At 39.9% G+C, this 13,795-nt stretch overlaps 1 protein-coding gene across 1 annotated transcript in view; it reads left to right on the forward strand.

Annotated features, from left to right (window-relative positions):
* LOC145446605 (CD109 antigen-like) overlaps positions 1-13,795 on the forward strand; it is a 36,554-nt gene that overhangs the window by 9,184 nt on the left and 13,575 nt on the right. Inside the window, exons 10-25 of the mRNA XM_080324950.1 lie at positions 176-314; positions 411-596; positions 676-909; positions 3,083-3,135; positions 3,198-3,432; positions 4,900-5,028; positions 5,087-5,141; positions 5,288-5,435; positions 8,083-8,235; positions 8,477-8,489; positions 8,942-9,055; positions 9,178-9,399; positions 11,474-11,708; positions 11,928-12,123; positions 12,680-12,909; positions 13,494-13,579. Of these exons, the coding sequence (XP_080181076.1) occupies positions 176-314; positions 411-596; positions 676-909; positions 3,083-3,135; positions 3,198-3,432; positions 4,900-5,028; positions 5,087-5,141; positions 5,288-5,435; positions 8,083-8,235; positions 8,477-8,489; positions 8,942-9,055; positions 9,178-9,399; positions 11,474-11,708; positions 11,928-12,123; positions 12,680-12,909; positions 13,494-13,579 (2,428 nt within the window). The remainder of the gene's footprint in view (positions 1-175; positions 315-410; positions 597-675; positions 910-3,082; positions 3,136-3,197; positions 3,433-4,899; positions 5,029-5,086; positions 5,142-5,287; positions 5,436-8,082; positions 8,236-8,476; positions 8,490-8,941; positions 9,056-9,177; positions 9,400-11,473; positions 11,709-11,927; positions 12,124-12,679; positions 12,910-13,493; positions 13,580-13,795) is intronic.

Here is a 13,795-nt window from a genome sequence, read left to right on the forward strand (position 1 = left end):
TACGAGGACAAAAAGGTTGAGAACCACTGCTTTAGAGTAAAATAGTAAGATATAGTAAAAATTATAAACGAAAATATGAGGCGACACCTTTGATCTTAACTATAAAAACGAATTTTATATTTAGTGAATTGCCGGCGTTGCTAAAAATCAGTCACCTTTACCACGTCTTCTTTAGATTCAATCTGTATTGGAATTTCGAAAACCGGAAACCATCTCCGCCAGTACGCAGCTACGATGTTGCCGTTGATGATGATGGTTTGGTCGTGTTTACTATCGCAAATATATCTGGCAGCTGGGACCGCGTCCACTTTACTGTAAGTCGTTGATTTTTCAAGTTGATCAGAGCATGGAAATTGAGTTGCCTTCTCATCAAGCTAATTTCGCAATCATCCTATTCTTTCATTCTATAGGTTAAGATCCTCACAGCAGAAGGCCGATATGAAAAAATGACAGAATGGTATGCGGATCGTTTCCAATCCTTTACAAATGTTTACCTGCAAGCGATGACAAGCGAAGCCGCACACACAGTGGGCGACATCGCTGTCCTTACTATAACGACAACCCAAATACCGGAATTTTCGGGTTACCGAATTACGGTGCGTAATGGGCTAATTCAATGGCAGATATAACATCGTGTTTCAAGCCACTCTCCCATAATGCGACTCATATTCTCAGATGCTGTCGCAAGGAAGACTTATACAAAGTGAAAATTACTTACCATCAGAATACAACTCCACCGATCTCTATCACTCGTTCGAATACCGATTCACTCTCGACTCCCGGCACGTCCCCACAGTTCATATTGTTGTGTCATTCGTCACGCGTTACAGAGAATTAGTCGCGGATGCTGTGATAATGAATGTAAACGCAATATTGAAGAACCAGGTAATGTGGTGCATCCATGCACGCTACACATAACATAGTGATATGTAGTGACACAGTAATATTTGTAACAATCTCAAACGGTATTGTCGTATAGAAAATGTGATTTACGAAATGTTTTCATTCTTCCTTGTACGCATCTTCAAATTTTGCATTATGCGTCTATAGAGTGTCTTTCTAATTACAAACGAGCTCGGTTCTGCGAGGATGTGTTTGAAATTTACTATAGCTTCACGTATCGTAATCGAGTATAGGACACGAGGACGTCTGCAATTAATTGACAGTTGTGTACTAAGCTTCTATCGACTGGTGATGATAATATAGCCTCTGATTCGCCTAATCCCCACCATCTTTCAGCGCTGGAGAAGGCCCGCCCGAAGCAGTTTACGTAGCATGCGTAATCATTTTCAGTACCCTACATCCATTAATAATATCATACCGTAACTTCGTACCTTGCAATGTGCATTTGGGTTGCCATCGTATAAATTGAAGAATATATATCTAAGATACACACCCTTATACCTGTGTATCGAAGGCATTAATTTTTATAGCATAGTTGGCCTAGTACAGGCTACCATCGCTGTATCTTGGCAAAATATACGATTATTTCGATGGTATTCAGCAAACAGCATCCACCTCGTCTAATATATGAAATTTCTTCATTGAAATATGCCGTTGGAAATATGTCCTTTAGGCTAGCAATTGTTTCCTATAACGTGGGTATCAGACGGAATATATTCAGAGGTGGTCAGTAACGAAGTACTTCTACTCTTTGAACTACTTGAAGTAGATTTGTCTACTCGCACTACTTATTAAGTAGGTATGATTTTAGACTACTTCTAATTCTACTTGATCGTTTTCAGTTTTATAGGCAAAAATAGGTGTAGAATGCCTACTTACTTACTTACTTGTGAACCAGCACTACTACTTCCACTTGAGTAGAAATTCTACTTCTACTTGAGTAGCGACGGTGACTACTTTGACCACCTCTGAATATATTTACAATTGATGTGTAATTATTCTCTACTGACCAGCGGAACATTTACGTTAATTTGCAAGCCTTTGCGGAACCACAAATTTTTGCTGAATCCTAAAAAAATCTGCCATAATACACACATAACACATTACCACGGATTACTGGTGCGCAAAAGGAACTGCCCTTCAACAGAATTTAATGAACAAAACCATTAAAATCAGATTTTCACACGAAACGCACCACCATGAATAACAGAGGAGGGCAACTTATCCAGTCGGCGGGCCGGATAAGAGAAAATGAAGTAGGCCTACATTGCAGGCCGGATTCCTGAATCGTCACATTAATTACGGATTTATCCACCTATACAAGGAATAAATAGTATTTAATGTAAATTTTATGTTTAAGGCATAGAGACGAAATACAGTGACCAATGAATATATCAACATAATGTATTTCAATGGCTGTTGAAGTCAATGATTCAGCTGGGGTCGACCAAAGTTTTCGACAAGTATTATGAACTCTCTCTGCATGTCGAACGTAGAAACCCTTGGTAAAAACTGCACATGAACATCAGTGGTAAATGGTATACCTGCGGTAGACCTACGGTATGGACCTGCGGGTCAAATTATCATGTAAGGCCAAAAGGTGTCAGTGGGACGCTTAATATCCTGTTGTATTCTGATACCATATATAAATGCGGGGTTAACCGTGGACAATGCCGTCGTATGGTTCGATCGAAACGCAACAGCGACATAGCATTTGCTTGCTTACAATTAGCTTATAAATATTGAAGATATGATTGATTGGCATTTCAGAAGGACGGAGGGTTTAGATTTCGAACTCTAACTTCTCCTGCGTCCGTCACGGCACAAGACGTACCACCATAACAGTAACAATTTGACGACATACTGAACTTAATAACCTGTAAACAATGATGTCCAAGGGGGTCGCATCATCACAAATGATATGTGTCTGTCGAGTATGCGTGTTGACCTTCGGGGACTCCTCTGAACCTCGGCTTTGGATATATTATGAAAATATGACGTGCGGACACGCGATGAATAACGACAGCCCCCAATTTCAACTCATATGCCTCTATAATAAGCGATGATCTGCTTTCGAATCGCGATGCCCCCATCGTCGCTGCTACACATAACACGACCATGGAATTCAAAGAGTCCTCGCCGCTGTCGATATCACTTTGCGTGTGACCCTTATCTACAGCTCACCAGCCAGCATATAAACATGGATTCAGATGGAAACCACATTGATGAAGTGTATGAAGTAACAGTGTACTTTTAAAAACAAAGCAAAACACACAAATAATAATACGTGTTAGTATCGTGATATCCTTTTTCCAGGTTATCATGAATTTGAGCAAGCAGAAAACCGACGCCGGTATGCCAGTCAGTATTACTGTTTCAGCAGATCGTGGCTCTTATGTTGGTGTTCGTGCGATTGACCAGAGCGTTCGCATTCTCAAGTCTGGAAATGACATCACGAGAGATAGAGTGAGTCTATTCGGATCTGCTTTTTCACATTATTTAATTACCCTCAATATCTTCCTTAAGAATGTAGGGGAGACCGGGGACAATTGTAACACTTTTCGTATTTTCCAGCATTACGTGTTCTTCTCGTGGAAATTACACTTCCAAAGTTTTATATAAAGAAGCCAACAACTCGATAATTGATATGAAAACTAAATTGGAACTCAATCAACAATCAATCATGGAAATTTTGGGTCGCAAAAATTGCTGCTTAAATGTTACAATCGCCCCGTACCCAGGGGCAATTGTACCACCCTTGCGGGGCAATTGTAACAGTGTTATTTATAACTAAACACAAACTGGATGAACAACGAAAACGGAAGCACAAATTTTAATATTGTATGAAACTAAAGGAAGAGACGTTTGAACGCTTCCAGGCTACGCCGCATCGCATTTATGCCATCTGAATGCAATATCACCCTTTGTGTCTTGTTCAAGCTTAAAGTGTACAAGAGACACATTCATTCCATCATCTCCCTACACATATTCGGCCTCTTCTACCAAGGTTCTATTGTTCAGCGGGCATAATGGGTTGGTCATTCGGTCACCTGCGAAGGTGCGAAACTGACCTGGCCAACATATCTTGGTTGAATGGGCCGATGATAGCATAGTAAAACGAGGACGCAACATTGTGTGGCGTCAAAGCTATAATGACATTTATCTGTGCTGTAGAAAATTAACATAAATTGTTCACATCAAATATCAAAATGTAAGTGGGCCATGATCAAAGTCAGAGGACGAGAATTAAGACATGACTATTGAAGTTCGACACACCAAAAGTCGATCAACATGAGAAAGGGTGGTTGAATCACGAAAATAACCGAACCGTCAGATTCACATCACCACTATTGTATGGCCTTTTCGACAGATGATCATGTTAGAATTGGTATCGCAAGGCAGTATCTGTTCTGGTGAACTTTTGGCTGTTGCAAGATCATTCTGCAGTAGATGAATGGTAATACGAACATATGAACAAAGACAATCAGAATTGATAACATATAGTAACGGGGCAAAAGTAACAGAGTGTTACGATTGCCCCTGACACGCTCGACCATGATTAATGTCTCAGTATGGTACCTTCCCGGCGATGCAAGTCCTATTCATTCCATCACCACGGTAGACTAGTAACATTGTTCCAGCTACACATATTACGTTGTAACTATACTTGAGGTACTATTCGTCCAGACAAATTATTCCAGACCAGAAAAACTTTACTCAAGGGTCGAAAATTTCGTTTTTTGCAAATTATTCCGGGGTTTCGCATCGTAGCTCAACGTAACTCCAGGTATAATAGGAGAGATAACTACTGCATGCGCACTTAAAATATCAAGCTGATTTCTCCATCCTACTAGCGGTGAGGTCGATTGTTACATTTGCCCCTAGTTACATTTGTCCCCGGTCTCCCCTACCATAGTCATGCGGAATGGGTTCAAGCTCTTCTGAAAGAGTTGTACAGCTTTGAATGCACCGTACATATTTTGTCTTTTTATTAAGATTCTGGACGAGATTAACCAGTACGGTGTCACTGGTGAAAGTTCCCAAGAATCCGTATCGAGGATAAGAGTTGGAGAGAGATGGGGGGTCCTATCCGTTAAGGCAGGAGATGTGGGCGAAATTTTTGAGGTGCATAGTTATTTGCAATAGGGTGTTGCGTTTGGTAATCGTTTCACTTGATTTGTAGAATTCTGGAATTTTTGTTCTAGCAGATGTCGATGTCTTCGTATCTTTACCAGAAAGTAAGTAGGCTACATATTCTTGTTGTTTCTCGATATAGATAATTATTCTTTCATTAATATTATTTTCCTTTAATAACAGACATGAATATGTGTAGGTCACACGTTTGCTTCATTATCATCAATGGGCTGCTGTTGTGATTTTTCAGTAATACCTCTGGTAATGGATAGTCCTGGAATAAATCGGGGGCAAAATGGTGTTGGATCGTCTAATTCTCGAACCACCTTATCAACGGCGAAACACGCGACGCGAAGTTTCTTCCCTGAGTCATGGATATGGGCTGACGGCATTGTTCGGTAAGCTAAATTTCGGGACGACTTTACTAGAAACAAAAGCAGTGGTTCCTAACCTTTTTTCTTCCCGAGACACTTTTCATGAATTTCGCAACCCCCAAGCAAAAAAAAAACAAAAAAAAACATAAGGACTGCAGTAAAAAAAATGGGCAAGAGATAGGTCAAAGTCCGGACGGTCCTTTCGATTTGGGACTTTATTATTGCGAAAATATCGCGCTTGGTTCCCGCCCGCGGACCATACTCGACTAATTAACGATATATTAATTCTATGTGCTGTATATTCGGATCAAATCAAGGTTGCTGGAACACCATCGGGTGCGAGCTCAAACCATCTGGTTCGATCCCGTCATACACATTCCGAATTCACCAAAAGTTAATTGTATTGGGGTTTGTTTTAACTGCGTTGTGTGACTAGTAAATCAACTGAGGATATGGCAGTGGTCCCATATTATCTAAGGATCATGTGAGGTTTGCGGTCACAACATTAAACAGTATCATCCTTTATGATACAATGAAGAAATATTCAAACGATTTAATTTTGTAACTCTAAAATTATATATAGGAACAATAATTCTATACACTCCTCAGTTATCATTGCAAATGAACATTCGACAAAATCCGTCAAATCTCGAGATTTTTCGTCGCGCAAAATATTTCAAACTAGGCATTGTATCCTGCCGCGCACAGTGTGTCGAAATAGAAGAGGCACAGTGCCGCTTATGAGAGTGGAAGCCCTTTGTGCATTAAAGATGCCGTGAAGCTTTCTGGCTTAAATGATTAACTAAATATATTTGTGCCCACTACACCATCTACTGCGACTCCATTTTTCTTCAGCATACCCCCCCCCCCGCATACAGCCCCTTAGCCGCGTCAAAATCTAAATGGTCCGCTGAGAATCACTGTACGAGATGTAAGACTAGCTACAGCTACAATAACACTGGACAAGAATTTTGAACGAAAAATTTGTTGACTTGGATTTTGCACTAGATTTAGGCTAATTTTGGCGTGCTGATTCCAAAAATGCCGGTGGTTTTCTTCCATCACGTCAAGTATTTGCTTTACGACATATGCCCAAAATATGCATATTCTCACGGATTTAGCTAATATTACTTTACCATACCATGTAAAAATCCACACTTTTAACTTATAATAAGTTAGGTAGTCAAGGGGTAAATTGTATTATTGGTACAAAAGGTACTGGTATCGATCTAGGCCGATGCTTTCACCCATTTTTGGTTAGAGGATGCAATAATCCGAGGATATTTCTGACACATATTTGATGCAAACTGCAGGATATGGCAATAAAAATAAACATTACACTTACTATTAGCTATAGGCCCAATGCATCATTCACCTTATCCAGTGTCACTTAAAATCCCTAGGAGCCCGATAATTTGGATCAAAACGAAGATCCTAGGGATGGCAGACCTAATGATCAAGATTTTGAAATCGAAGATGATTCTGAACGTAGAGTAGTCCACCAATACAAGTTGAATGATCTGACATGGGCTTTGGGACTTGGAAGAGAAATATTAGGAACTTTTAGCATCCTTGCGAATTGAGAAAATATTACTTGGCAAGAGAGCGAAGATATATCACTTTCGATCATGAGAAACGGCGGTTTCAACGTAGGGCTACTTTCGATAGATTTCTGTGTTGTCGTGACTCTGGCATTGGCATGATACTGTTATCATGGGTTGATGGAGGAGATAGGAATCCCGATTTACAACTCCAGTGGATGACAAATATCTATGAGTACTTACAAAGGGATACTAAAGTGTGACATTCTCCAAAATGACAATGTCTTAGGTGCAGTAACAATTGCACACTCAATCAGTTAGTCTTCCTGAAGAATACAGAAACATTGAGAATAATACAGGAACATTGAATTGTTACAATATCACAAGCTCGATTATGACTGGATCATATGTGTCAGCTTTCAAATACTGTGTTTTCTTAGTGGTCAGACAAAAAGAATGCCCATGTAACCCTGATATACATGTGCCACTGACATATGTTCATGTCGGAGAGCAGACATTCAAAAAAGCTAAACTATCTAAGTAAAGTCCCGGAAAACCTTGGCATAGTCGGCGATGGCCAAGGAGAAAGCATCATCCAATATCTGAAAATGATGAGGCTAAGATACCAGAGTAGATTAGAGTTTACATATGTTAGCTGACTATTGCTCGGGTAGCAACAAGACAACCCACAAAATGATGAGTTATTAACGTAAATTTGAACCCTGAAGCTCGCATTTTATTTGCCTGCAGAAGTAACATCAGTTCAAATCAACCAAATAAAGCAATGCAGGTGTTTATTTGGATTCTATTGATTTACTTTCGACTGCTTGTGGTTTTTGAAACGTTTTGTACAATAAACACGAAATGTAAAAAGTAGTGCTCTTATGTGGGTTATGAGACAAAAGGGCGGGTGCCTACCCCAAAAACTTGACGTGATAGAGAAAAACAGAATTCAATTTTTAATTCAGCTCCCAAAAGTTAGTCGAAATCAATTGTCTGATCAAAGTCAACAAATACTGTGTTTACCGGTGTAATTACTTGGCAATAAACCGTATCACGCACAGTTGGGACTACACTCAGCGATACAAAGTTTTTTCCTATACATCAAGTCCTTTCTTTTTCCGTTGCAGTGATAACGGATCCGTTACCTTCAATTACAATACGCCAGACACGATCACCACGTGGGAGTTAAGCAGTTTCGCTATATCTGAAACTGGTGGCTTGGGAGTAACAGCGGCCAATTCGAAGGTGACGCTGTTATGGTTGCATTTAAGACAAACAGGGTTCTAAATCACTTTGTTTAAAACAAGTTTTCAACAGTGTTTGAAACAAATGCCTTTTTGAAAAAAACTAAGTTGTGTTTTCTTCAAACGTTGTCTAATTATGCCATAATTTTGTGAATAAGACCGACAAACAATGTAGTATGAGGCTACGGACGATTTTCACCCAAAATAGTCAACGTATACGATGTGGGGTGGCTGGAATCCTCGAAATCGTCGTCAGATTAACAGTTTTTGAACGTAGATACAGATCATTGGTACGGAATGTGTGTTCAGATGATGATGACCGACGACCGTAAAAATGCTGCATAACAATGTAGTCCTGGATAAAGATATTTTTGATCTGTTTATGACAGTGATCGGAAGCCCTTTTCCTTGACGGAGCCATATTTACCCTACATTGTGATGTCACAATTAAATATTCGTGACGTCATGGCAAGAAAAAAACAATGAAAAAGTTTTTTTTAAAGAAGGGCTTTGTTTTAAACATGTTTGTTTTAATTTGATTCATGTTTTAAATGCAACCCTACATGCAGTAATCCATATATAAATGCATAACTATACAGTTGCGTGCTATGTATAAAACTCCCTTCATATATGTTGTTACACATCAAGCTATGCTGTATAGAAAGCCAGTGGCGATGGTGCCTGGTGCCACTTGCTTCGAACCTATATCACCATTGACTTCTATTTTCTCATGCAATTATAGATTATTGTCTCTCGAAAGTTTTTCGTTTCCCTCAATCTGCCATCAAGCATCGTTCGCGGTGAAATACTCAATATGAAGACTACTGTGTTCAATTACTTTGAACAGGAGATCGATGTGAGTGCTTGGGAAACATAACGATCTGCGTTGATAAGTGGAAAGTGTATGCGGAAAATTGGTCAAGGAAGTACAACAACAATAAATCCATTTTATGTCACGAGTTATCGTCGAAATTTTAGGCGACTCTGGAAATCATCGCAAGTGATTGGTTCGATTTTATGATTCCTCCTGGAGTGTCAAGGGATGAAGCTGGACCGATCAGGACTGTCCGTATCCCAAGTCAAGAATCCATCACCGTTATATTCCCAATTAAATTTAAAAAAGTCGGAAAATCTGAAATATCTGTTAGAGTTGTGTCACAATTAGCCGGCGATGCCGTGAAGAGAACGCTACTGGTCAAGGTAAGAAATATATAAATATCAACCTGTACAATGTACATACCAGGGCTGTGGAGTCGGAGTCGGAGTCGGTGGAGTCGGAGTCGGAGTCGGGGTAATTTTCGCTTGATGGAGTCGGAGTCGGAGTCGGAGTCGTGAAAACTATAATAGCTGGAGTCGGAGTCGGAGTCGGTGAGAAAATACGGACCGGAGTCGGAGTCGGAGTTTGTGAGAATGACTATGACTTCGACTCCGACTCCAACTTCTCTATCATGAAAACATTTGCTTTCGAATAGTTTCCAATAGAATTTTTATGTACCACCAGTCACTGTTATTATTAACCATACAGATCAGTCGCGGCCAGCCCGTGGCTCGCAGGCCAAATTTGGCACACGAGAAGGTTAGGTGTGGCCTGCGAGGTAATTCTCGAAATTAATTATGACTTCAGGTACAATTGCAAGGCCAACCAAAATTTGATTAGCATGACGGCGAAATTTGATGATGACTAAAACAACAGTTCTGACGCATTGACGTATCCAGGGGTCAGCCACATTTATCCCAGATCTTCGTATATGACCATGAAGTAAAACATTTCATAGCAGATTTATTTGACTTGAAATTTTTCTCGGTACTTCGCATGATTCATTGTCACTAGATTTCTTGCATTCAGTATTTGAGCCCCCTTCTGAAAATTATAAATATATATTTTTCACAGGATTGAGTCTGACTATATTCGCAATTAGGAGATACGGCTTCGCTTGTGCACTCGCAGCGAGATCGTCGACAAAATATTTGCACAAAATGATAGAGGCATGCATGTTCACTGATACCGTCGATTTTGCTATGTCTAAACGTCGAATAATCTGTCCTTGCCAAATGAGCCCAGTGGTATACAGATACGACCTCCAATGTATGTTAGCGACATATTTATTGATATAGCTATAGCCTGATTCAGTCGTTATCTTGCATGACATATTGTTATCAATTTTAGAGCGTATTAATATAAGTCTTCTTTGCAATGTTACCTAATTCGGTTCCCTCCTATCGACGACAAAAAAAAAAAGGTTATCAACATTCCAGTTGCCCGCGCAATGGTTCGTAAATCTCAGGTGTCCCTTTCGCCATAAAAGTTGCCCACCCCTGATATAGATAAAATTAGACATTACTTGCAAATTACAACTCAGTTGCAGAGGGAAGAAAATTGCAAGATGCGTTTTCGCGATGCAGTCAAAATTGATGCGATTTTTGGAATTATACCATGATACTGTGACAGAGAAAATACATCGGCTGGTTTTGTAAAATTGTAAAAATGATGTAAATATGCCCACACGATGCTTCCCACTTGACAAAATTAAAAATATTTGTAGTGCAGCTTAGCTGTTTGGGTCGAACAAATGATTAAGAAAGACTGCAAGTCCCATTCCTTGAATACATGTGTGTGAATACTATGTCTATATGTAGACTAGACATAGGCTATGGTCTTTGACTACTTAACTAAATTCCATTTATGATCAATGTCTATTATTAGTAGTAAAAGTGTTTGTGCTTGTAATCAGGACATTGTGCAATGACAAAATTAGTAAGTTCAATTTCTTTATTGGTTGCTGAGTCATACACAAGAGCTACACTTGGATTTTGTATCTACATTTTTATTATACAGGATCGGATATCTGCCATATTTGAATGATTCATACATTTCAGGATATTAGAGAGTCCATGTTATAAAAACTTGAAATAAAGATTTGCTAAATATCCTTCCTGATTCATGTTAATTGCATAGGGGATAATTCGAGCTGTGCCACAATGAAACAATTTTGCATGCCACAGTTAATCATATGATTGCATATGTTTAATGGTTGTATGATAGTCATTCAACCGACAAGGTGGCATATAATTTTCGAAGTAAATTGGTAATAATGCTGGAGTCGGAGTCGGGAGTCGGAGTCGGAGTCGGTACGTTTAAAGACCCAGGAGTCGGAGTCGGAGTCGGAGTCGGTACATTTAAAGACTCAGGAGTCGGAGTCGGAGTCGGTGCATTGAAAATGTGTGGAGTCGGAGTCGGAGCCGGAGTCGGTGGTAAAATTTACCGACTCCACAGCCCTGGTACATACTCGAGATGATTGTTCATTCGATTGTTAAATATTGCTTGGGACAAGTGTCCAATGTAAACTATACTCCTTTATATCAGCCGGAAGGTGTGGCGAAAGTAATATCCCGCAGTCTACTTATCAATCGATTGTCTGAATTTGAACCGAAATCCGAATACACACTTGACGTGGAGATCCCAAACGACGCGGTAGATGGATCTATCTTTGTGCGGTTAGCAGTTTCGGGTATGGAAAAATTATTTTGTAAATGGCGAAAAACTTTATGTGTCTTATGCAGAGATCGCAGTCTTACATCAGCCCAAATCGATGCAAATGGCGTGCCCCAATAGCAATAATCAATATTTGAACTCACTATCATATCCCGGCTTTTGAGTGGTGAATGACTAACACCTGTTTCGCTTCATTTCTGTTGAATAACTACTAATTATCAAATATTTATGACAGGTAATATACTTGGAAATTCGCTTGCTAATATCGGTAACCTGTTGAAGATGCCACGCGGTTGCGGCGAACAGACGATGATCATCTTCGCCCCGACGGTTTTCGTGAGCAAATTTCTACGGGAAGCAGACAAACTGGACGGGGAATTCAAGCGAAAGTCCGAAGCGTTCATCAGGGACGGATACCATAGGGAATTAGGGTAAATAACGTGTATGCAATACCTTGGTGCAGTGAGCCCTGCTGGATTTTAATTGCATTCTGTAACCTCAGTGCAAAGGCGGCCACGCTTCCCAACATGTATGCTGATTGCTGCTCTTTAGCTCGAATCAGCTTCATAATTTCCTCGAGATCATTATTAGTAGACTCGGGTATATATAGCGCAGTGATTATGTAAATGGGCGATGATGCCAACATCTCATCAAGCTATTGGCCTAGTTATTAGTTGCTTTTATTTACGAATATGGTTTTGAGGAATATGTCTTCTTTGTACCTTATAATGTGCGATGAGCGATAAAGATATCTTGAGTACATAAGTCTGCAAGCGCGAGAAAGTTTGGGAACCACTGGTATAGTATGATTCGATATCATTATTCTTGGTGTTGAGATTCGTATTTCAGTCATCATAACCAGTCTCATGCAAAGACGCCACGAAGCGTAATGACCGTGGCTATGAAATTGAACATATGGCTTGGGTCATCTGCTTCTACACCTATTCAGTATGGAAATGGAAATTTAAATCGATAAAATTCACATAGATTTCAAAGGAAGGACGGGTCCTTCAGTGCGTTTGGATCAAGAGACTCTTCTGGCAGTACATGGCTGACTGCATTCGTTGTAAAATGCTTCATAGCAGCGAACGATCTCAATCCTGATTTGATTGAAGAGTCCAAAATCAGACAAGCAGTGTCTTTTCTGTTGTCCCACCAGGCTGCGAATGGAACTTTTGCCGAACCTGGACAAGTAATTCACACCGATATGCAGGCAAGTGGCAATCAGTAATTTTAAAATGCGTCATCAACCATTTTCGGAATTGAACATTGGAGTCCTCTATGTTGCGAGAATCAGGAGTGAATAGTGTTAACGGATTTCCGGGAGGAGATTTTAATCAGTGCGATTGAAAATGCTAGATAATAATATTGTCTCCACGTCACCCTATGTTTGAAATCGTGGAGATGTCATAATAACAATCATTACAATTCTAGTAATATGCATTCCTATTCCTTCTTTAATCGCATAGAAGTCGATTAACTTATCATTTTCCAATTGTTTCATGACGATTAAAAACTTGTAGTGCCCGTTCATTTACGTCTAAGCAAGTGAGGAAATTAGTAGGTGGTCGGCTACAGTATTTGTAGCCCAGAGTCGGCCAAAGTCATCCTGTGAAACTGAAACTCTTGCTTCATTTCATTTTTACTCATGCAATGCTCCAAATCGTTATATACCATTTAGATCAATTTTTCACGTAGGCCTTACCTGAATGGCCATCCCTATACGTCGTACTATGTTGACAGGCAATAGCCTAAATAATATGGTCGAAATTTACCACTCTCGTCGACCATATATAGGGAGGTCTTGATAGCGATGAAACCACTGCTGCATACATCTTGATAGCATTGGCGGAGGGGAACATGTACGGACCAAGCAGCAAAGATGAGGTGAGTGGTTATGTTGCTACTGTTTCATGGTTGGTAATATACATCAGGGATATCTATCACAGCGTGTGCCCACGAGCCCACTCGACAGACCGTAATATAAGGGACCATTCCTGTTAACGGCGTTATACCGTTTGGTGATATAGTTGAACTCTAAAGTGACTAGAAGGTATCTATTACTTGGCAAATTATTGTGATATCGCCAACGTACGCTACAGT

Source organism: Botryllus schlosseri, chromosome 9, assembly GCF_051294905.1.
Source record: "Botryllus schlosseri isolate E-star chromosome 9, Bs_hap1, whole genome shotgun sequence".
In the NCBI taxonomy this organism is placed as follows: domain Eukaryota; kingdom Metazoa; phylum Chordata; class Ascidiacea; order Stolidobranchia; family Styelidae; genus Botryllus; species Botryllus schlosseri.